Genomic DNA, 24,692 nt, shown 5'->3' with positions numbered 1-24,692 from the left:
GCCTGCTCCTCCCTCATCCTCTGCCTGGGACGCCCTCTCCCTCCATCCCTGCCACTCATCTGGCATGCTGTGCATGAATTCCTCCGCTAAGGAGCAGCCAGTCCTCTCGGATTCTGCAGTTTCAGAAGTTAGCAACGTTGAACAGAACCTGCAGTCCGATCGCTGTCACCTTGCAGGCCATGTTCCACTCCCATTCAAAGGGAGCTACTTTGCATCTGTGAGCATTTGACTCACGAGGTGGCTAAACCAGGAGAATTCAGTTCTCTAATGAAGGACTGTACCACCCAGGATGGAGGGCTATGCTCCAGCTTGTGGCTGCTCAGAGCCTGTATTTTCACTGTTGGATGCTTTCCTAAGAGAACTTGAATTAATAGCTCAGTAATGAAGAATGAGGGGCTGGCACACACTCCTGTTTTCTTAACAGAACCATGGCTGCCAGCTTCACTGTATTTGCTACAACATTGCAAGGCTCAAAATCTCCTGGAGACTCCCAATGGTAATAACATCTGTGGCATAAGAAGAGTTCCAAGAGGCTGCATTGGAGAAGCATCCAAAGGAGTAGAAGCGAAAATCTGTTTGATCAAAGGGTTTTAGCATGGCACTATGACTGGGCTTCAGGAATTCCAGGAACCCCCTAAAATTGTAGGCATAATTTTTTGTGTATGTGTATATGTGCATTTCACTTGGGAAGATGGAGATGCCAGTTTTGCCTTTGGAGTCAGACTTATTTCATTTATTCCTTAAAATGTCTGAACACAGGCTATGATGTGCCAGGAACTGTCCTAAGCACTGGGGATATATGTTAGTGAAAATATAACCACATAAAAGTACCTACGTTCTAATGGCAGAAGTCAGATAATAAACAAAATAAGAAAGTAAATTACGTTCTATGTTAGAAGTTGCTAAGTGCCTCAGGGAAAAATTAAGCAAGGTTGTAGAGGGGAAGGGTGATGGAATTTTGAATAAGGTGGTTAGAGAAGACGTCATCGAGAAGATGACACTTAAGTAAAGACTGGAGGATGGGTAACAGGAAGAAATGCATGCCAGTGAGTGAGAACAAGTGCAAAGGCCCTGAGGCCCCAGAGGGATCTGGGGGACTATGTCTTCAAAGTCGCTTTTGCCTGGCGTTAAAGCAGACTGCAGGTGCTAAAAAAAACAAAACAAAAACAAAAACAAAAAACAAAAAAAAATCATCACCTCCTGGAATAGTGGAAGCATCTCAGGTCAAACCATTTTCTGTTTGATGGACCAGGCCAGTTTGCCTGACCAAAGCCGCACAGAATAGGGATCTCACTCTGGCCCAGGGACTGACATTCATTATTATTCAGACCTCCTGGTTCCACAGAACAGGACGGAAGCACATATACTTTTGGCTCAGATTCCAATTGTCATTTTGGTCATTGGTCATTTTCAGTAGATCAACAACCTCTCAATAGAAGAGCTTAATACCTCTAAGGGGGAAAGAGAAAGAATACATTCAATTCGAAGGAGAAAAATACTTTACTTTGCCCATTTTCAGCTAAATTCTTTGCGGTCCGACAAAGAGACTCATTTGATAATATTTTCCATATTTGTAATCCATTGTAAAGATTTTGGCTCTTACTCTTAATGAGCTGGAAACTCAGAGAAGAAAATGACATGATCTTATTTATATTAAACAATTTATTGTGGTAAAATATACATGACATGAAACTTAACCATTGCAACTATTTTTAAACATTACGGTTCAGTAGCATTTAAACAATAGCTCCTCATTCCTCGTCCCCCAGGCCCTGGTAACCACCATTCTTTCTGTCTCTATGAATTTGACTATTCTAAGTATCTCATATAGTAGAATCATACAATACTTGAACTTTTGTGTCTGGCTTGTTTCATTTAACATAATGTCTTCAAGGTTCATCGATGCTGTAGCATGCATCCAAATTTTATTTTTGAGGCTAAAAAATATTCCATTGTGTGTATAGAACACATCGTTTATCTGTTCATGTTTTATTCGTCCGCGGACACTGGTTATTGTGAATAATGCTGCTATAAATATGGATGTACAAATATCTGTTCAAGTCCCTGCTTTTCAGTTCTTTTGGGTATATGCCCAGAAGTGAAATTACTAGATCAAATGGGGATTTTATGTTTAATTTTTTGAGAAACCACTGTACTGTTTTCCATAGTAGCTGTACCATTTTACAATCCTACCAATAGTGCATGAGGGTTCCAATTTCTCCACATCCTCACCAGCACTTCTTTTCCTTTTTTTTTTTTTTTTTTTTGATAATAGCCATCCTACTGGATGTGGTGTCATTGTGGGTTTTGATTTGAATTTCCCTAATGGTTAGTAATGCTGAGAATCTTTTCCTGTGTCTTACATTTTTAAAGTATCGCTCTGGCTGCCGTGTTGAATATTCTCAACTATGGAGGGCATGAGACAAATGTGGAAGGAGGAAGACCAGTTAGGCTATTGCAGTAGGTAAATGATGGTAGCTTGGGACAAAATGATAGCAATGGAAGTGGTAAGAATTCATGGGATTCTGGAAGTATTCTGAAGCTAGAACTGCTCGATTGGCAGAGGAGTGTGAGAAAGGAGTAAGAAAGGAGTCTAAAATGACTCCTATGTTTACAGCTGTGCAAATGGCCTTGTACTGCTGTGGGGATCCTGGGGGAAGAGCATGCTGGGAAGGTGAGATATTAAGAGTCTGATTTTGGGTATGTTAGAAACGGACGCCTGTTAGACTTCCGAGTGGAGATGTCATGTTGATATGGGATACAGGAGTTTGGAGATCAAGGTTTATTTTTATTTTTATTTATTTATTTTTTTCAGTTATTTTTTTGCTGCACAATAAACTACCTCAAAACTTAGAGGTTTAAAATAATACTTTATTATTTCTTACAATTCTGTGGGAATTCCACTTACCTGGGCAGTTCTGCTCCTAGTGGCATCAATTGGGGTCACTCATTTGGCTGCATTTAGCTAGGGGCCTGGGCTGAGCAGGAAGAGCCAAAGTGGCTTCACTCACATGTCTGGTCCCTCAGTGAGCCACCATATGGCCTCTCCACATGGTTAGCTTGGGCTTCCTTGCAGCATGGCGGCCACAGGGAGTAAGGCATCTTGCCTAGTGGCTGACTTCACCAGAAAGGACAAGAGCAGAAGCCTTCAGGCCTATTAAAGGATAGGTCCAAACTGATGTAGCATCTCTTCTGCTGTGTGCTATTTGTCACATCACAAGGCCAGCACATATCCAGGGGGAGGGGAAACAGACTCCAGCTTTTGGAACAGTGTTATATGTCTACAAGGATGGGAGAAATTGATGGCAGCCATTTTTTTGAAACTAAGCACCACAAAGAGAGAGATTGGGGTTGGTAATCTAAGGTTGTAAGTAATCAGAAGATAATTGGTACATAAAGCCATGGTACTGGATAGAGATTACCCAGGGAATGACTGTCGCTAGAAAAATAAATGGAAAAACTGATCTCTAGGGTATTTCAACATTTTGCATTTGAAAGGAGAAACCAGCAAATGAGACTGAGAAGAACTAACTACTAATAAGGTAGGAGGAAAACCAGGAGAGTGTGGTGTTGCTGAGACAAGTGCAGCTAGTATTTCAAGAAAGAGGAAGTGATCAGTTGTGGGACACACTGCTGAAAGTTCAGATAAAACAAGGGATGAAGACTGACATTGGATTTGACTGAGTGGGGTCGACTGGTGATTTTACAAGTATAATTTCAGTAAATATGTGGAGACATAAGCTTGACTAGGGTGAGTTCCAGAGATACTGGAAGGAGAAAAATTAAAGACATACAACTCTGGGCGAGTATGTTATACAGGGAAGCAGAGAAATGAAGCAGTAATGAATGGGAGATACATCAAAGGAAGACAAATGTAGAAATCAGCTTTCAAAAGTAATGTGAACCATTCATCCATTACAGCAAGAAAGGCTGAGTATATATGGTCACAAATGCAGGTCTAGTGGTTAGATGTGGCAGTAGGAGGTGCTGTAGAAACACATACAGTCTGGTGGTGAAGGGACAGTTGAACTAGGTGTAAGATCGTTGGAAGGTCTTTAAGCGGGTACACATTGATAGGCAACAACCACAATTCTGCGGAGAGGTAGGAGAAGGAGGTAATGGACAGTGTGAAACCTCAGAATATGTGGCTGCAGAATGAATGCAGAACAGATGCAGAACTTAGGGAGGAAGAAGAAGGGCATAGTCCAGGTTCAGAGAATGGCCAGAGCGTGGTGACTGGAATGCAGAAGGCAGCCTTTGGAGCAGAGGACGTGAAGGACCTGGGAGACTAGGACATTAGTTTATACGAAGGTGGCTGGTGATATCCCCAGGAAAACAGCAGGAGTAATGCAGAGGAGATGAAGACTGTGGAGTAGGAGTCAAGGTCCCTAAGGAATATGAAGGAATGCCCGCAGAACTTGGCAATGATGGCACTGGGGTGGTGTGGCTTTGTGTAAGGGAGGAGGGGACGTGTGTTTTTAAGAAGTGAATTTTAAAATGAAGTTAAAACAATGTTCCGGAGTGGCAGTGGTGAGCGTGCTGGAAACTGGCTGAATTGACAGCCAGGATGGGACTCCTGAGCTGCTTTGCGAGGTATAAGGACCTGTAGACCCCAAAAGAAAGGAGGGACCGAGGAAGAGCTGGAGTGTATAGATATATTCTGGTGATTGAACCAAAGGATTCCAGCAATCACAATAGGGCAATCATTAGAAAAGGACATGTCACGTGAGGGTTAAGTTCGACAGGGAATGGGAGGGAGGGAATACATAGGCAATTGACTTTGGTGGCTTTGGTGCCGGTTAAGTGTGGCATAAGGTGGTGGTGGAGACAGCAGTGTGGTCATGAGGGGAGGCCGATGTGCTCCAGTTCTGCTTTACTACTACCTGCGTGGCTAAGAGGTTAGTCAGCACATCTCGTACGAGGGTATTTACATGGCAAGTGACAGAAAACCTACTTTAATCTGGCTTAAACAGTAAGGACTTATTACCTCCCATAACTGGAAATTCCAGAGGAAAGGTAGCACTTTAGTGATTGTTCAACTCAGCGGCACAATGATGTCACCGAGAGCCCAATTCTTTTTATTTCTCTGATGCACCTGACAGGTCCTAAGACTGGTCCCATCTCATACTCATGTGACACCTGCCAATAATACTCAAGATTACATATGTACAGACAGTCCCGACATACAATGGTTCAACCTAAGATTTTTCAACTTCACGGTGGCGCAAAGGCGATACGCATTCACTAAAAACTATACTTTGATTTTGAATTTTGGTCTTTTCCCGGGCGAGTGGCAGGTGGCACGCCACGCTCGCGAAGCTGGCCAGCGGTGGCAAGCGCAGCACCCAGCCGGGTGGCGGTCACAGGGGTGAAGCGCCAACATTCCGCGGTGTGCCGTGCTGCCACTGGGTTCTGGATGTTGTGTTCTGAGCACATTTGAGGTCGGCGAGGCCAAGCTATGATGTTCGGTAGGCCAGGCATATTAAATTCATCTTCTACTTAGGTTTTCAATTTATGATGCGTTTCTTGGAACATAACCCCAAGGAGCATCTGGGTATAGATACACTTTCTTTTATATATCTAGAAAGTCCCCCTTTTGGTAGCATTCTCAGAAAGGTGAGAATATATATTTTCCATAAACCCAGCAACCCTCTCCTGGAGTCTCATTTGGGTTGAATTTGGGTAACATGGCCAATGTTAAACCATTTCCTGTGGTCTGTGAAATATCTTGTACTGAGTGGCTGTGGCAAAGGGAATCCCCCCGGTCAGTGTGGGACATGTAAGACTCAGTGCTGCTGCTGGGCAGTCAGCTTCTCTCGAAGCACTTGCTGCCCTGGGGAAGGAGAATACCCCCATAAAATCCTGAGTGTTGTCAGGAACGGGGAAAGGAAGAATTCATGCAGAGTAGATTACTGAGAATATCCACTACCTCACTGAGCTGTTGTGACGATCAAATAAAAACGGTGACAATGCCTTGCTTTTTCTTTCTTAAAAGGTTCGTGAAGGTAGCTAATAGACAAAAGCTGCGGAGAAAAGAAAGGTAGATGAGGGAGGGAGGTGAGGAAAGAGAAATTTAGGGGAAGGGTACAAGAACTAAATGAAAGAGACAAGCAGAGGTAGATGGGGCTGGAGCTGACATGTTGATATAAACAGAACACACCTGCCTGAACTCGCCACTAAGAGTGATATTCTTCTTGTGCCTCCCAAGTTCCCCTCTCCTAAGAGCTGATGAGAGCCTAATTGGTTCATCTCTAACCTGCCTACGCTCAACAATGCTCAATAGCTCCCAGCTGAGTGCCTGGCTAAAGATACTTATCTCACCCTGGGATTCAAGACTCTTTAGAATGAGTCCAGCCTACCTCTGGCCTCGTTTCTGATGACCGTCCTATATAAGTCCACCCAAATCCATACAAGGCCAGACGAATTGGACTTGGGTGCTTCACAATGGTCCCTACACCTGCTCTCCTCCTTTTCATGCAGGCTTTTCCTTTGCTTTTAGTGTCGCTCTCCTAACTTTCCTGGCTGAGATCCTCTCATCTTGAAAGCCAAGTTCAAATGCTTGTTCTCTGATGTGGCCTTTACTGGTCCTTCCAGGCTCATGTATTCACTCTCTCCTCACTAAGCTGCACCCAGTATTTGTTGTTAGTGTGCTTGTCTCGTCCACTCTAGATGGTCAGATTCTTGAGGACAGTTTTCTTCCTCCATCCACGTTCATTCCTCCCTTGCTCGTGAAAAAATAAACAAACAAATAAATCGGCAGCATCTACAGTGAGCTAGTCACCGTATGCATAGAGGTGAATAAGAAAAGCATTCAGTAAATATTGGCTGAGCTTAATGCTGTTGAAATGGGACTTGTGCTAGCTGACGGGATTCTGGTTGTGGGGTTGAACTGCACTAATCGATCGGCATTCTATAGATCTGTGTAACCATATTTGCCCAAACCCTTGCCTCAGTGGGCCTTAAACTCATATAAAGGCCGAGTTTCTAGTGCCAAAGTGAAGCAAAGAACTGAGAACTTAATGAGATAGCTGACAGATTGTTCAGGAAAAAATATCGGCTTTAGAAATTATTGTGTCATTTTCGTTTTTATTCCAGCATCATACAAAGCACTATCATCTGTATTATTTAGCAGTGGCTTTCCAAACTTTATTGTCATGACTCACAGTAAAAACAAAACAAAACAAAACAAAAAAACCCTCTCCATCATGACTCAGGTCATATATATTTATTCATTCATTCCTTCAATAAGTAAGTACTGACCATCTACTATATGCCAAGTACTATTCTAAGCAGAGTACAGTAGTAAACAAAAGGGGAGGGAAGGAGGGAAACAAACGTCCTTGCCTTCAGAGACCTCACACGCTGGCAGAACATACAATAAACAAATTAAGTAAAACACACACACACGAACGCACAGAAACAGATGACTCATGAAACAAAACCTATTACTACATGCTATGCCGCCCTGATGTTTTTGTATTTTGTTTTTTAAAAAAATGCTAGTCGCACTCCATTAAGCCATTATGTTGGCTTCTCAATTCACTAATGGCTTGAGACCTGCACTTTGAAAAATACTGGTTTAGACAATTTACGAAGTAGGCAGTGTGTTCTGTTCCTATGTTACAGATGGGACGGAGTGACATGTAAAGAGAGTTTAAGCGAGTTAGCCAAATTCATCCACAAGCTGAGGGAAGCAATACTGAACCTTCACCTCAGGGCTTGAGAGAGTCTTCTGCTGTTTTCCATTATCCTCTGTAGTGCTCGCAAGTCTTTGGATTCACGTTCTAAAGTCTTTGATTAAGAAATCTTGGCCTCTGCCTGGGGCAGCTCTTCCCCTCCTTTGCCAGGTAAAAATCGTATCAATACTTTTAGGCCTTTGTAGGCTGTTACGTGCTCCAGGAGGCCTCTCCTGTGCCACTCACTGCGCCGGGGCTCCCTTTATCATCACTGCTGTGCCTGGCTCCTCTTCACTGTGATCTCCTTAAGAGCAGGTTATCACTCACCTTTCTCCCCAAAGCACAGTGTTTTACAGAGTGGGTATTAATAAATACATATGGAATTGAATTTGAAAGTAACTCAAAGGAGTAGGATGGGAGGAAGTTCTTACTCGCCAGAACTGCAGGATTTAGGCAACTTCATCTATTTAAAAGGCTAAGAGACTAGAAAAGATACCACTGGAAAACAGATCTCTTTAACCTAGGTTATAAAAGCCACACATGTTAGAGGTTTTAAGAGTATAAAAACTACAATCCACATTTTCTATCTCCCTTACATCAAGTAGACAGATTTCGAACCATGGATTTAGGTCGTGGATTACAAAGAACAGAAACTTAGTCAAATTCATTCAAAAAAATGAGGACAACTATAGCTGGCTAGACCTGAGGCGGACAGGAGCCAGAGGCCCGGGGAGGTCCTTAGCAGCAGGAGGGCGGGCATCTTGGCTACAGTGGTGAGCAACTTACTCAGATAAAGAACACCAGTTCAAATTCTCAAGAGAAAGCTCTAAGTGGCACAGCAAAGTCTGGAATTGTCTACTCTTGATTGACTTAGTTTGGGTAAGATGGGGCTGTGTGGCCGGTGCAAATATCAAGGGAGGGAGGAAAAGACATTTTTTTGCAAAGGGAGATGAATTTGATTAAATACGGACCCAAAATGGAATTTTACGTTTAAATTTCATTCTACCATTAGAGAATATGGGGACTCAAGGCCAAGATGAGGTCAGTTACAAGTGTTATATAAAATACTGTTATCTGCGATATAATATAAAATATAATTTCAATCCGATTAAAAGTAAAATGATGTAGATTTTAGTTAAATGACCTTTAAGTTTCGGGGGCTCTACAAATCTATAAATTTATAAACATATGTCACGAAAATTGAATTCTCCAAGCCATGGTTGTCAGCCTTTATTTTGAATTAGAGATTCTAATTCTGTATGACTAGGGCAAGGTGGTAGGGACCACGTATTTAAATAAGCACCCTGGATTCTGTTAAAAATATCATGTTGAGACACTGCTTAACCTAACTCCTTCCTCATTAGTCATTAAAAGGGGCTTAACTTGCATAGTTTTAATTAGAACAGAAATGGACAATAAAATTACGCAGGCACACCATTTATGCTAGAACACTAAATAAGAACATGTACAAAATTTAAAACCACATTTCTTATAATTGTTTTTAATAGCATTTAGTCACATAATTTATAGTGGCATAGGTTTAAAAACAATGTTTAAGACTGATTGGTTAACTTAGTCTTACCTTGGGCTTTCTTTTAAAATTAATAAGGAAACTAGGATTTAAAGAATATTTCAGGATGATATTTTGACTATAAACTCAAAAGGTACACTGATATCAATTCTATAAACAGCAATATGAATGTAACTTATTTAAGCCTTTTGGTTCACATTTTTAAAAGCACCCTTGTTCTTTAAAGTTAAGTACTATAAATGCTTCTTAAAAGTCTATCATGGACATGATGTACTCAGTCCAACTAGTTGGGGGCTGGGGAGTGAGTTTATGTGACCATCCAATTCAGAGCGTGATTTCGCGTTAAAATCAAACTGCATTACAAATAAGTTACAGTCACAGGTAGCATAATCAGTTCCTCAGATAATATAGCTTCCACAGCTTTCATCATCCTGGTGACCTCCCTGTTTTGTTTTTTGTTTTTTGTTTGTTTTTTTTTGCTTTCACTTACACATACCTTTCTTATGAAGAAGCAAAATACATGAAAGTTCACCAAAATTCTGAAAGTCACAGCTTGTATAGCACTAAATGATAGTAGCTTTGGCATTTGATATTACAAAGTCAATTTCATTAGAAATATTTTCTTCATTCTGGGTCAAGGCGAGGTAAAACAGGAAGAATAAGATTCCCAAATGCAGAGTCTTGAGTTATGAAGTATCCAGATGAATGTGCGTGTGCATGCTGGGAAAGAGTTTAAAAAACAGACAGACAATTAAGAGATTAGAGTCACAATTCTTCAACCAAAGCATTAAATCAGTTACCCTTCCTGAGTGCTTGAGACCAAATTTATTTTAAAAATCAGTTCTTGTGCTGCTCATTTCGTTTAAATACACAGGAAATGGACAATGATAAAGAATTTATATTACCAAGTTGTACCAGGTACTCATCTATCTACCCCACGCTCTCTGCTATGATTCTCTACAGTCAGCAAATGAGTCAAAATCACGAATTATGTACTTCGTTCCTTGGAGTGGGGGAAAACTAGCAACAAAGGACCCAAAGTACTCTGCTTTTGATCAACGAAGCAGGAGGTTAAGAAGGGTAGTAGTTGGAAAGAGAGGTGGGTAAAGGCAGCTAATTACTGGTAATTAAGATAACATTTTGTAGAGAATGTTGGAATGTAAGTAACAGAAAACCACCAGTGACAGAAGGAAGTTCATTTTTAAACATTTCCTGTACAATAGTCATGCTGGCCATTAAAAAAAGAATCCACACAACAATAACAAACCAGTAAGATTATCGAAGGATATAATGGCATGACGAATTTGAAAAAAAAAATAAGTACGTACTATTAAACTAGCCAGTTCAGCTTTTAAGATCATTCTGTCCAACCAAATATCTTAAAACTCTTGTGCACATGCAATCCCTTGCCAGGTATAGCACTGTATCAATCATAGCTGCATCAACACCATAAAAGATACTTTCATTACTGCTGTATTGGTCCTTCAAATCCTTTGGGCTCAACTGAACATCGGCAAACCACTGCAATTATGTGTGGAACATTTTTATTGATATTGCTCCACTGAAATATAAAATAGAAATTGTACCAGTTTCCAAGACCTAGGAAATGTCCAATGAGACGAGAATGTCAGTTACACTTTGCTCACCTGCAAAGCTGCCTTCTGTTGGGCTGCGATGTGCTGCTGTTCAGCATGATCCCGGAAGTCCTTATTAAGAGGTCTCGAAAGTGCAATGCTAAAACGGGAATCTCAGTTACCTGGCTGTTCAAGGTACAGACGTCCTTACTTCTGAATCACATTTTTCATTATCTATTCTTTATAGGAATTTAAAAATAAAGAAAGACCTTCCACAATAGGCCTTTTTTTCTTCTCCCACTGTCTGCATTAACGTATACAAAGAAAGCCTATGTTATTTATTGGGGCTTCACATTAACTCCTTTTGATTGATGATTTATGGTCCCCTACTTTCAAACAGATTTGACATACCCCAGTTTATCATAAGGTTACATCTATGATGAAAACTGAAGAGCTGAATATTTCAAGCAGAAGGTATAGCAAGTGAAGAAGCTTAGGACGAAAAAGGTTGATGTGTTTGAAGAAATTAGAGTTCAACAGGACTAGAGGTCAGGGTTGGGAAAGGGTGGGGTTGGCAAAAAAAAAAAAAAAAAAACATGAGGCAGGGGAGGAAGGCAGGTGCCAGGATATGCAGAGCCTTGTGAAATAAATTAAGAAATGTGAACCTTATCAGAGCACTTAAGGAGATTTCCAAAGAGAATCATAAGCATCATGCTGAACATGATGACAAGTACCACAGGACAGTTTGGAAAGACCACCGTGATGGCAGACAGTGCTAGTCACCTCAACGATTGTTTCTCTCTCTTCTTCCTTGCTAATGGAACCCAAACTTAGTGAAATTGTTGGTGGTCCCATGCTTCAAGGTGGGCTAGGCTTTTCCCTCAGGGTGTGAACTTTGGTGTTAGACAGTGCCATTCCCCTTGTTGGTTTCCAGTGTAGGCAAGAGAAAGGAATACAATTCTGAACAAAGAGACTTCATGGGTGGTCTGCTGGAAGGCTTCTAAGAACCTTTTCCTCAATCTTACAAAAGGGGCATAGGATAGGAAACTTTCTGGTTTTTACCTCTACAGATGGCTCGGTGCAGAGCTGAGGCCTAGGCTATTGCAGTCATATTCTGACCATCAGGAAGCTGCTGACTCAAAAGGAGAAAGGCAGAAGGGAAAGATGAGGAAACTGGATCGCTGCCGACACTGTTGTGCCTCTGCACGAAGCTGCTCTGGAACCACCTTATCTTCACGTTCCTGATGAACATGTCCTAATGTTTATGCCAACTTTGTTGGTCTTCTGTTACTTCCAGATTAAAACATCCTAATTGACACAACTGATAAATGTATTTGAGAAGACTTAAGACTACAGGAAATTCAGTGAGGAAGCAGTTATAGTAATTAAGGCAAGAAATGACAGTAGCTAGGACCAGGGCAGCAACAGTAGCAATGAAGAAAAATGTACAGATTTGAAACATATCACTAAGTGTAAACAGAGAATGGTAAATGCTTGGAGATGGAAGTCAATGGGAATAATAAACAATTAGAGTTCACAATTCTGACTTTGATAACTAGTAGATCTGTACCACTCATTGAGACAAGAAACTTAAGACTATTAAGTGCTTATTTAGAGATAGGGAAGAGAAGATTAATTCAGTTTAGGGCATACTAAATTTGAAATGTCTGTTGGACAGCGAAGTGGAGATATCCAAGAGACAGACAGTCTGGTGTTTGGGAGAGAGGACTAGGCTAGAGATGCAAATGGATAAAAGTTGTTGGCACATAATTAACAGGTTGTGAAAGTGGATGCGTATCCAGTGAAAAGATGTAGACTGGGAAACTGGGTCTGGAACAGAACTCTGAGGAACATCAACATTCAAGAGACAGGCAGTGGAGAAATGTCTATTAAAAAAAATCAAGATAGGATAACAGTGAGTGAATGAAAACCAAGGAAAGGGAGTATTTAAAGGAGAAAGTGATCAGTGCTATCAAATAATGCTAAGATGTCGAACAAGAAAAGGACTTTGGTCTGCCAGATTTAGCCACAAGGAGGTTGCAAGTGACCTAGGCAAAAATTTATTCAAGGTAGGGGAGGAGGACGCCTGGTAGTCAGGTTGTAGTGGGTTGAGGACTAAAGACATGAGAAAATAGAGGTGAGTATAGACAACTGTTTTAAGAAGTCTAGCTGAAAAAGACTGGAAAGTTAGGGTGGTGGCTGAATGGGTTAACGGATCTGAGGGAAGAGATTTAAGATGGCAGAAACTGAATACTGTACAATAAAGCTCATTAAGCTACCTAAATTTACCTGTTTTGCAAAATGCTTAAAAAGTGGGACACTGGAAATAATTTCAGTAACAAACAGAAAACATATAAAACCTTTTTAAAAGTAGGTTGCGGGGGAAATTAAATATTCTGATAAGAATGAAAATATTTAAAACCTAATTAACTAGTCTAATTTTTCAAATCTAAGAAAGAAAACATAATATATAAATTCCGATGTTAAAAAAACAAACCATTGTCAACCGATTGGAGTTATTTTGTCTAAGATATTTTTTATATCACTGAGTATAAAAACCACATGGTCTTTAATACCTAGCTCCAGGATGATTTGTTGAAGATTGGTTCTGCATTAGTAATTTTCTTTTCTCTTTGTCCAGTTCTGCCAGGATTGCAACTCTATTTTTGTTTTGAAAACCTAAAAAAAAAGCGGGGTGGGGGGGAGTAGACAGAAGAGAAAGAGATAGAGAAATAAAATAACATTTTAATGTTATTTTATAAACCTAGGCTATCCAGAAACCCAGATAGCAAAATTCTCTTTAACATAATGAACTCGCTAGTAAGTCATTTCCTTAGATGGTTAGTTTCTCTACTGCCTAATTCTCAGCAATTTTAACAGCATAATACATGGATATATGCAAAATACAATACTGACTGAGGACTTTTAAGACTCAATTCTAAAGAATTTTAATCACTGAGGTGTGGGTAATGGCATTTGATTTTTAACAAAATCTCTGTGGCCCCAAATACTGCAGAGTCCAAGCTCTATTCTGCTAAGTCAATCTCTGGGAGTGGAGATTTTCTTAGCTCTCAGTTTTAGGCCTCTTTGTGAAAGCCTCTTTCATGGAGGGAAAAAGCATTAGACATACTCAGATCAAAACAATCTTTCTTTTTCTCAACTGCTTTCATTCAGAAATGACACACAATTTTTCAAGGAAAAATATAAAAGAATTGTAACTAAGAAGTAATTCTGAGGAAGAAATGAAGCACAACTGATAGGGTGTGAATAGATATATTCTTTATGAAATACTTAATACTGGGCTGGATTTTGAGCTCCAAACTTACATAAGATCTAGAGCAGCGGTTGCAAAGTCTTGGCCTAGGAGCAGCATCCAGCTTTGTTTTAAAAATTTGAATTAAATGTCAACACTTAGAGAGAGTACATACAAAATATTCACACTGAGGTCTGCAGTATCTTCGGCTAATTCGTGCACCACCCTGCTCCATCCCTTTGTCCAGTATATCCATGCTGTATATACAGTACAATAAGCTATTTTGAAAGGGACCACGTTCACGTAACTTTTATTACAGTACATTGTTATAATTGTTCTATTTTATTATTAATTATTGTTGTTAATCTCTTACTATGCCTAACTTAGAAATTTAACTTTATCATGGGTATTATGTACGTATAGGAAAAACATACTATACATAACGTTCAGGACTATCTATGGTCTCAGGCATCCAGGGCGTCTTGGAACATATCGCCAAGGGCCAGGAGGGGACCACTGTAGTTCGCAAATTACAGCTTTAGACCTTTTCTTCAGCTGCTACCAAAGCAACTGATGAACAATTTCCCTTCCATTTTATCAAGGCAATCTGCCAAGGGGGCTTCAAACTTAGGTGCTACGCAAATAAAGGTAATAAAAAAATACTTTCGACAAAAATAATTTCTTATAAAATTTAGAGACCTCTCTAATAAGGATGACCAGCACAAACCATAAATATCAACTCATATTTCTACTATTAGGAATGTTATGTAAACATAATAACCACTAGAAGGGAATTTTTATATATTTTTATTAAATTGCCTATATTTGACCATTTTCTACCTACAAAAACAATAATTTCATATGATTCGCCAACTGTTTTTTTACTCATATATATCTTTCTTGGCTGAGTCAAGAAGGCACAGCCTCCTTAATAAAATTCATGCATGTTTAACAATCAGAGCACAGGCAGCTATAGTTAACTACCTGTTACTATAGAAATTAAGAATAAAAATTAATAACTATGGGCTCTAAATTAATATATAATTCCTAAATTAATATAGTTTCGACTGTCAATGATCTTAGCCCACTAAAGAAGGCTATGTTATTCTCAGTCTATTTACCATCTCATGGTTGGCTTTTTATCCAAATAAATAAATCAGTGTAAATGATCTGACAATGGATCAGGTGGGAAGTATAGAATGTGGGTATTACTAATTTTATACAACAGAAATTTTCCTAAAGATGATATAATACAAATCAAGGTAATTATGGAAGGATAAGTATATACTGGAACATGTTATTTCAAGGAACCCAAAAAGTGAGTTCTTTGGAAAGTGAAGAATTCTTTCTGAAGGAAATTGGTACTCTCCCATTTGTATATACGAAGTTGCCTATGTTTAAGGGAAGTTACACCACTAGCTACATTCTCATAAGAGGCTAATGCATTCCTAGAAGATTTATGTAGGTCTTTCTTTTTGAAGATTTAGAGATATTATAAATATAAAATAGAAAGTCCTTGAAAAGCAAATTAAAAAATCTGATAGTGTTCTAAATTATATAATCGGCAAAATAGGTCACCACTTTGGAAAGTACTAAAGTGCTGTTTACAGAAGTATCAATTTCCCTCTAGATTTGCTTACAAAAAAAAATTTAGGGTTACTGTATTAAAGTAATTTTATGTACATAGAAATTGTACACACAGGCAACAATAGGCAAAGCATTAAAAAGGCTACACAAAGGTAATTCAATCGATAATGTTCATATACATACAAGCACAATGGAGCTTTTCAATGTATATAAACTTAAATTATTTTTAAAGGTCCAGAATCTGTTCAGTAATATTAAAAATTACAACCTCATGAAAATATTTTTTGTTTCCAAAGCACACAGGAGTTAGGTGGCATGGGAATGAGGAAATAAGTGATACAAAATTATTCTATTTCCTCTTCACTTTACTAAGTTTGCCAAACAATCAAAAGGGTGGGTGGTTGGAGTCCTTCCTGGCAGAGGGAGCTTCATGAAGAAAGATGCATGTTAATGTAACAGACAATGTTAGTAGTCAACAAAACCTTATAATGAAGAAAAATGAGATATAAAAAGATGTAGTAATATTAAAGTTAAAATATGCTCTTAAAAGAAACGTGTTTCCCTGTTCTGTCACTACGATGGCAAGCAACAATGCCTTCCACTTTGTCATCGACTCCATAAGAAACAAATTTTAGTCTTAGTATCGTCTATTAAAAGGAACCAGAGTTCCAGGAGAGTACTAGTTCCATATCTTAGGGCATGAAAATAGTCAGGATAGGCCTAGAATATCTTGTTGGCAGAAAGTGAGAAGATTTTTTTTTTTTTTTAAAAGGCCCAGAACAGTGCTCAAAGAACAAAGAAGCCAGTTTGAGATTAACCAGGCTATCACAGGTGGAACATAAAAAATAATAATAATTAACAGCTAACTGGAACAAGTTGAATCTATGATAAGCCATGAATTCATAATAAGATACAAAAAGAAAAGTTAAAGTACATAAAAAGATAGTTATTAAAAGGGTAAAAATAACAGTTATTACATTAATAATTAGGTTAATGTTAACATTTTGGTGTCTTGTTTATCTTAAGTGTAAGTCTGTTTCTAAAGTATAGCTGTGTACTTTTTTGTTTAGGTAAAGGAGAAAGGGGCAGACACAGGAAACTGTAGTTAAGTCAAAAGTTCCAGAAAAAGCAAGTTATAAATCACCGGGACAAACTCTTAATTCAGACATAGCATACCTTCGCACAAGCCTGAAGGGCAAATCTGCGTTCCTTCTGGACCATAGGACCATAGATGGTTTAGGAAAGCCTTCTACTTGGGTCTGAGGTCAAGCAGGACTACCTGCCAGGAGCTATGCCACCCCATTCCTAACAGCACCCTGAAATCTCAGCTGAGAGCACCCAGAGTGACCCCAAATCAATAGTTCCAACTACCTGATCTGCAGGGCTTATAGTTATTACTATAAGCATTTTGAGATAACTATAAAATAACCGAAGAAAAGAATTCATGTTCCTTACTCAGTTTTTCATCAGGTTTCTCTGTGTATCTGAAGTCAGGTTAGATTAGACCAATTCAACTACCACCACATGATCCCAGGACCTTGATATTACCAATAATGAAAGATTCTTTACATAGGAATGACACCCTGTACAAATTCCAGTTTAAAAATCTGCCATTACACATTAAAATTCTCAAAATGTTACTTCTAATCAATCAAATAATAAATGTTCCACACTACAATGGATGCTAAGAAGAAGATGACACTTTAGTAACTATCTGCCAAGAGCTTATGAAATTTAGCAGTCCAATTAATACTACAGTATGACAGACTGCTAGATCTGAAAGAAGGCTTAGTAAACACAATGGGATTCTGTCCCCTACATCAGAGATCAAGATTTTTCTTACAAAGTCATTGTTCTTTCAGTTATTATTGTAAGATAATTCTAGCACTTGACAGTCAATCTTCATAATAAGTAGTTCCTACACAAATAAACAGTACAGAAATAATTTAATATAGAGAGTAAAATGCAACAGATCCAAATAAACAAGACTTTTTAAAAATTTCATTGAGTCTGAGAAGCTATAGAACATGATATGGCCTCCCTCTGCTGGTGGCTAGTGGCAGCAGCTCCATAACCAATAAAATTTCTGACAAAAGAATAACAAACACCAAAGTGGCTTTGACTGTTTCATAGTGCATTTCACTATGGATCAATCAAAGGCAACACTACAAATGGCTGCGTTTCATTGCAACTGCAAAAAAAAAAAAAAAAAAAAGTAACCGGCAAATTGTAAATCTCAATGATCTGTACTATTAGAACAGAAGGATAATTAACATTTTATTTTCATTTGGATTGCACTGTGTGATTTTTAGCTGCATATTTTCTTTCCAAAATAGACCTCTCTTAGTTTCCATTTTTGATTCATTTAAATTATTTTTAATCTGAGTCCTTACAACTCGGATTAAAGACCATAGAGGAATGTTGACCCGTGATTAATCTACAGAGCACACAAATCGCACATGGTTGAGAGAACAGAACAGTACTTGCTGGTTACAGCTGGTACAGCTGTTACCACAGCCAGCTTTTAATACTACACGTCTATAAAACTCATGTAACCTTTAGTTTGTCCTAAATGCAGCTAATATACTAAAATAGATTCAGCAGGCTTCCAACTTCCAGTACAGGCAGAGTAGTTTGGTTAGATTAACGCTGCTGCAAATATAATTATAAATTCTGAACAAAATATAAAACATTCATTATTTGAAGGTATCTAATACCTTCTGACCAAAATCTGATGGAAACTGCAATTGGTAAGATTTGGGAATCTGTGACTTGTTGCCTGAAGCACTCCCCAATCCATAAACAGCTTGGATAACCGCACCTGACTGGCTTGTATCACAGCACAGAATTCAGGGCTGGCAGAGTAGCCAAAAAATTGGGGGAGAGACCTAAGAGGGAAAGGCAGGGGGAGAAAAGCCCAAAACATGTTTATAAAATCCACTCAAAGTTTTTGCATCCTGCTAAACTACACATACATGAGGAGACCACACGGTGCCCAGCAATAAAGCAGCAGCTGGAAGCTGACAAGAATGGGCAGATCTGAGCAGCTACCCAACACAAGGGAGATAAGTCTGCAGTATAAGTTGAGCCAAGCCATCCGCTAGAACAAAAATCACGCTTCAGAGGAACACAACAGCATCTAGCATCTCTACAATGTATTAGTCGGAATATTTAGTATCCAATAACAAATCACTTAGTAAGGAAAAAAAAGGAAACGTAGCCCATAGTAAAAAAAAAAAAAAAAAAAACATGTAGTCAACTGAAACCAACTCTAAGATGATCTGGATGATCCAATCAGCAGTGACAAAGGACCTATATCCAAACTCTAAAAAAAAATACCTTGATAATAAAAAAAAACGCGGTTTTTAAAAAATGAGCAAAAGACTCGACCAATTAACAAAGGAAAATTTACAATGGCCGATAAGTACATTAAAAAGTGCTCAACATTTGTCACCAAGGAAATGCAAGTGAATACTAAAGAAAGATGTGACTTCGCACCCTCTAAAATGGCTATAATAAAAAAGACCAACAGCCAGTGCTCTATGGAGCAAGCAGAATTCTCACATATTTCTGGAGACACCATAAATGGTACAAAAACTTAGGAAAAGGTTTGGCAGTTTTTCATAAAGTGAACTATACTCTCAGCTATCTGCTTCATTCCTAGATCTTTATCCAAATATCTACAAAAAGGCTTACAAGCAAATATTCAAAGCAGCTTTATTCACAATGGCCAAAACTGAGCCAACAACCCCAAAGCCTCCAAACAGGAGAATGAATAACAAATTGTGGTAAATTCATACAATGGAATACTACTCCACAATAAAAAGGGATAAACTACTGATACCTGGCACACAATGGATCAGTCTCACAGATAGTAGTGAGTGAAAGACGCTGGACACAAACATGTGCACACTTTATGATTCCACTTATATGTTTAAGATAAGACAAAACTGAGATTTTAAAAAATCAGAACGGAGTAATAAAAAAATATATGGTAGGTTAAACAGGAGTTTAGACTTGATATAGAAAGGAAATATAAGTTTGCGTCAAGTTTTGGAGCCGGAAACTACTTACAAAATGGGATTTAATACTTTCTAGAGATTAAATTTTACTTTTTAAAATCTATCTTTAACTAAAAACTTCTTTAGGATGTGTCTAACTCAACTTGCTTTAGAGAGCTCTTAACACAGGTGAAATATGAAAGTTTTCAGAGCAAATGAAGATAAAGGTATGGATACTGCCCAGTGACAACATAACTTCTTTAAAAGTGGTTCAGATTTCAAGTAAATGAGAACACAGATGTTAGAGGAGGATCTAAGGTTTACAATGTAAATAATCTTAACACAGATTAAAATATAGGATTAATAGCTATTGAGGATGTTAAATATCTGATACAATGTTGGACTTGCTTCAAATATAGGGTTTTACTTTTTTTATTCCAGCTACAGTAACTTCCCTATGCCAAATTTTCTATTAAAATACATTTACTATATGGGGGAAAGTTTCTAGTAATAAAATAAATTCTAGCATGCATTACCTTGTCCTGAAGAATTTGCTGCCATCTTCTTATTTTCTGTTTCAACTATATTCAGTGGCAATTGGTCAGCACTTTACAATCACCTGTAAAAAACATGTGTGTACACGCATATAAAATGTACCATACTTTAATAATTAAAAGTTGTCACGAACAGCTAGCCTCCCTAAAATGAAACGTTTACAGTTTCTCCACCGCTCTAGAAACATACATCTGAAAAGCACACAGACTGAAATCACAAATTTAAACTCTACAAGCGCCTCAAGTATTTAATTAGAGTATAAAGGTTAAATGTTTATTATTGCAAATGTTGATACCAACATTTAGCATTACTGTCTTTAATATATCTTAAGGTTGTGTTTATCAAATACTACCAAATGTATCAAGCAGTTTTAATAACATCAGTACGATCAGTGTTAGGAAGAAAAATCACTCATCTATGATGTCTCTCAATTCACTTAAAAAAACGTACCCGGCAACAATTGTGTACACTGCAAACTTAAAAGGAAAACGAGGAGAGACCTCAAATGAGCAGGATCCACTTCTGCCCTCAAGGAACATAATACGGTGGGAAAATACAGTCTCATTCAAGCAATCATACTAAAGAAACTTTAACAAACGCGCTCTTTAAGAGGCGTAAACACTGCTCTGGAAGCAGAGAGGAACTGTTTCTATTGGCGTGATTAGGGATGCCTTCAGGGGAGCCCGGGAAAGTACAAGGGCTAACAAATACATGTCGGTTTTTAACAAAATATGGTTTAGGTGTCTCCTGTGGCTGAAGCACAGGGCTAGCGAAGCTGGGTTAAGACGGGAGGAACAAGAGGGCCACATATTGTGAAAGGGAACGTCAATCAGGAATGTGACAGGGCTGAACCTGCCTATCAGAGGAGGCGGGCGTGGAGGGCAGGCTGGCCCAGGGCTGCGGCCGAGACCGAAGACAGGAGTGAGAAACTTCGGGAGGCGAGCGAAGCGGGGAGACCACTGCCCAGAGGCAACAAAGACAACCGCAGCAGTTCAGCGCCGGAGCCACACACCTCCATCCCCCGGCGCCGCCGAACAGTCCTACTTACCGGGGACGCGAGAGCGCCCGGGACCACCCTGCCGTCGGATCGCCCTCTCCAAGGGGGCGCGACCACTTAAAGACCGGCAAACCCAGCCCAGCGTGCAGCTCTACAACCTTCCCGCCCCCACTGCGCTTCCGCCTCCTGATGACGTAAACCCGAGGGAGCGGAAGTCCCGCCTCCCACCAGGACCCAGAGGCTGCTGCCCATGGCTATTCGTACTTTAACTGCCGCCTCAGCGCATATTCCACTTCCCTTCCGAAGAGTGGCAGCCAAAGAGGCTCATGGGAGATGCAGGCCACACTTTGGGGGACGGGACTCGGGCGAAGCGGGGCGGGGCCTGGTGACGAATCCTACTGGCTCAGCTAGGCAGGGGCGTGGCGGAGAACAGCTGGGTCCCTAGCACCGGTGGTAGCGCTTTGGTCCCGGCAGCTCCCCGGAGAAAAGCCACCAGCCCAGCGGATCTTGCGAAGTTGTGAATGAATACACTTAGGCAGGGACCGAGACCCAGCTAGCTGTTGCTTGGACTAGAAGGGCGAGTCTTCATAAGTTGGGCTCGCTTTCAAGCTATAACAACTATCTCGAGTTGCAGATTTACACACACAAGTACCAGGGATAGTTTTATCTTTTATAATTTACGCAATTAAACATAAGAAAAGCACTAAACATGTACAAGTTTTTACTACTGTTCAATAATCTGTATTTAAGAAATAGATGTGCTACATCTCAAAACACTAAATCCCTCCCAGTGGGATCTCACCTGATACCTGATCCGGCGCAATAGATTTGCACATTTACATTAAAAGCTAACCTTGTATTGATGTATGTAGCCTGTTCTGTGGCCGTTAATCCATTTTGTATCTTTTCTAGAATTTGAACATACATTCTTAATAATCGGTGTTTGCGTAATAGTAAATGTTTATGATGCACTTTTTTGTTGTTTATGGATCTGTGACTGAAGTAGTAATACTACCAAGCACTTAATGAGCACCTTCTGAGTGTTAGGTGGTTCCTGTGGGTCAGCTCCAGGTCTGTCATCCCTGATTTGTTACTTTATGTCAATCAGCCAGCAGAGGTTAAAATGACTAAAGTCTGCCAGATACTAAAGCCCAGGTTTTTAAACCTCATACATCATTTCTGCTCTGGAGGAAGGAATTGCTCTGAGACCAGCTCTTGCTGACTCCTTTAATCTAGATATAAATTGTGACACAAGAGCATTTTGGTAGTTGGCCAGAATCCCTTTTCAATTAAGAGGGCTTTTCGAGCCCTGGAGTGACTAAAAAGATGACCAAGATGGATAGGAGAACTTTTGGGTTTTAGGTTGCCTGACTAGACAACACAGAACTAGGGCATAAGAAAGCTCTAGTATAAGTCCCTCATGAACATTTCGGGCAGAGTTTATTTAAGGAGAAAGAGAGAAAGAGTTCCACCTTCAGAACATTTTGCAATTTCCTGGCAAGTTCAGCCTTCTAGGGCTGGGGAGAACATCAGGAGAAAGATAAATTTAACTTGCTGCTAATCATTTTGCCTTTTAGTGGTGGGTGGTAGCCCTCGAACCCCTCTATCTTCTGCTTGCGTTTTTGTAACTTGTACCTCACAAGACTTTTAATTTATTGGTTAATAGTGGGTCAGGTTACTTGAGTTCAAACCCAAGCTCTGACATTTAATGATTGTAAGCTCTCATTTAACTTTTTGGTGCTTTGGTTCTGTCATATATAAAAAGGAAGTCAAAATGAATGACCACCTCACACCCATTAGATGGCTGCTATTAAAAAAATGGAAAATTAAATGACAAGTGTTGGTGAGGATGTGGAGAAAGTGGAACCCTTGTGCATTGCGGAGCATGTAAAATAGTACAGCTGCTAAGGAACACAGTATGGCAGTTACTCCGAAATTTAAAAATAGATTTACTACTTGATTCAGCAATTCCAGTTCTGGGTGTATACCCAAAAGAACTGAAAGCAGGGCTTTGAAGAGGTATTTGGACACCCATGTTCATAACAGCACCATTCACAATAGCCAAGATGTGGAAGCAACCCAAATGTTCATCGATAGATGAATGGATAAACAAAATGTGACATATATATGCAATTAAATATTACTCAGCCTTAAAGAAATGACATTTTGACATATGCTATAGCATGCATGAAACTTGAAGACATTATGCTAAGTGGTATAAGCTAGTCGCAAAAAAAGACAAATACTGTGTGCGATATTGTGATTTATAAGAAATATATAATTGGTCTTTCAGATGACCAAATATATATATTTCTCAGAAGTGTTGGTCTTTGGCCACAATTTCTGGCTCACACCTCCAGAAACCTTGGAACTTTCCCAAGTATTGAGAGTGATAGAGGTATCTTTTGTAATGCCAATGAGGTGACTTTTGGAGAGCACCTAAGGATAGGGACCGGTTGCCAGTGGAGCCAACCAAATGATTTGAGGGTTGAAACATCTAGTTCTACCCCTGACTTTCTGGGATGGGAGAGGCTAGAGACTGAGTTCAATCACCCATGGGCAATGATTTAAACAATTAGGCTTATGTGCTGAAGCCTTTATAAAAACCCAAAAGGAGGGTGTTGGGAGAACTTCCCTGTTGGGGAGCTGGAATGCTTGCATGTGCCACAGTGTCAGGTCCCAAGCTCTATGAGGACAGAAGCTCCTTTGTTCGGGACCTTGCCCTGTATATCTCTTCATTTGGCTGTCGATTTGTATCCTTTAATATCCATTGTAATAAATCATTAATCTAGGGAGTAAATGGGTTTTCCTGACTTCTATGAGCCATTCTAGCAAATTAATTAAACCCAAGGAGAGGTGGTTGGAACTCCTACCTGTAGCCAGTTGGCCAGAAGCACAGGTTTGAGCTTGTGTCTGGTGTCTGAAGTGTGTGTTGGGAGGGAAGGAGTCTTGTAGGACTGACCCTTTAACCTGTGGAATCCAATGCTATCCCCAGGTAGAGAGTGTCGGAATTGAGTTGAATTCTTCGATACTTTGCTGGAGTCTGAGAATTGCTTATTGGTATGTGGGACCGCCCCCCAATGTCAGAAATGGGTCCAGAAACTCTATTTACGTTGTATTTCCATTTATATGAAGTACTTAGAGTAGTCAAAATCATAGAGACCCCCCCCCTCAAAAAAATTCGTAGCAACAGAAAGCAGATTGGTGGTTGCCAGGGGTTGGGGGAAGGGGAGAATGGAGCGTTGTTTAATGGGTATAATGTTTTAGTTTTAGGAAATGAAAAGGGTTCTGGAGACAGATGGTGCTGATGGCAGCAATTATGAAAGATCTTTGTTTTACTGAATATCTTGATACTTGGTCAATAAGTCAGCTGATAAATACTTAGCTCCTACATATCTACAATGGGAAAGTCCAGGATAAAAGGAATACATGCTATAGTTCTGTGGTTCTATTAAATGATAAGGAAATGTGAGGTAGCAGTGTGTGAATTGCTTCCTCGTGAAGCCATTATGATTATT

The 24,692-nt window shown here is 39.5% G+C and overlaps 1 protein-coding gene across 1 annotated transcript; it reads right to left on the bottom strand.

Annotated features, from left to right (window-relative positions):
- Positions 1-7,066: 7,066 nt before the first annotated feature.
- Positions 7,067-21,371, bottom strand: LOC107500768 (INTS3 and NABP interacting protein). The gene is made up of 5 exons (XM_016126335.2): positions 21,226-21,371; positions 20,159-20,241; positions 13,358-13,460; positions 10,854-10,941; positions 7,067-9,927 (listed from the first exon to the last, which is right to left on the bottom strand). Exons 2-5 carry the CDS (start codon positions 20,181-20,183, stop codon positions 9,832-9,834), a joined length of 312 nt encoding a protein of 103 aa, XP_015981821.1. The 5' UTR covers positions 20,184-20,241; positions 21,226-21,371; the 3' UTR covers positions 7,067-9,831.
- Between the last annotated feature and the right edge of the window lie 3,321 nt (positions 21,372-24,692).

This window comes from Rousettus aegyptiacus, unplaced genomic scaffold (genome assembly GCF_014176215.1).
Source record: "Rousettus aegyptiacus isolate mRouAeg1 unplaced genomic scaffold, mRouAeg1.p scaffold_m13_p_3, whole genome shotgun sequence".
Lineage (NCBI taxonomy): Eukaryota > Metazoa > Chordata > Mammalia > Chiroptera > Pteropodidae > Rousettus > Rousettus aegyptiacus.
The sequence above is the reverse complement of the archived record's forward strand: the minus strand, read 5'-3'. Positions and strand labels throughout refer to the sequence as shown.

Coding starts and splice junctions, on each gene's coding strand:
- LOC107500768 (XM_016126335.2), bottom strand. CDS start 20,183: ATGGCAGCAAATTCTTCAGGACAAG. Junction 13,461..20,158: donor AGCAAATTCTTCAGGACAAG/GTAATGCATGCT, acceptor CTTTTTTTTTAG/GTTTTCAAAACAAAAATAGA. Junction 10,942..13,357: donor ACAAATCATCCTGGAGCTAG/GTATTAAAGACC, acceptor TTCCCGTTTTAG/CATTGCACTTTCGAGACCTC.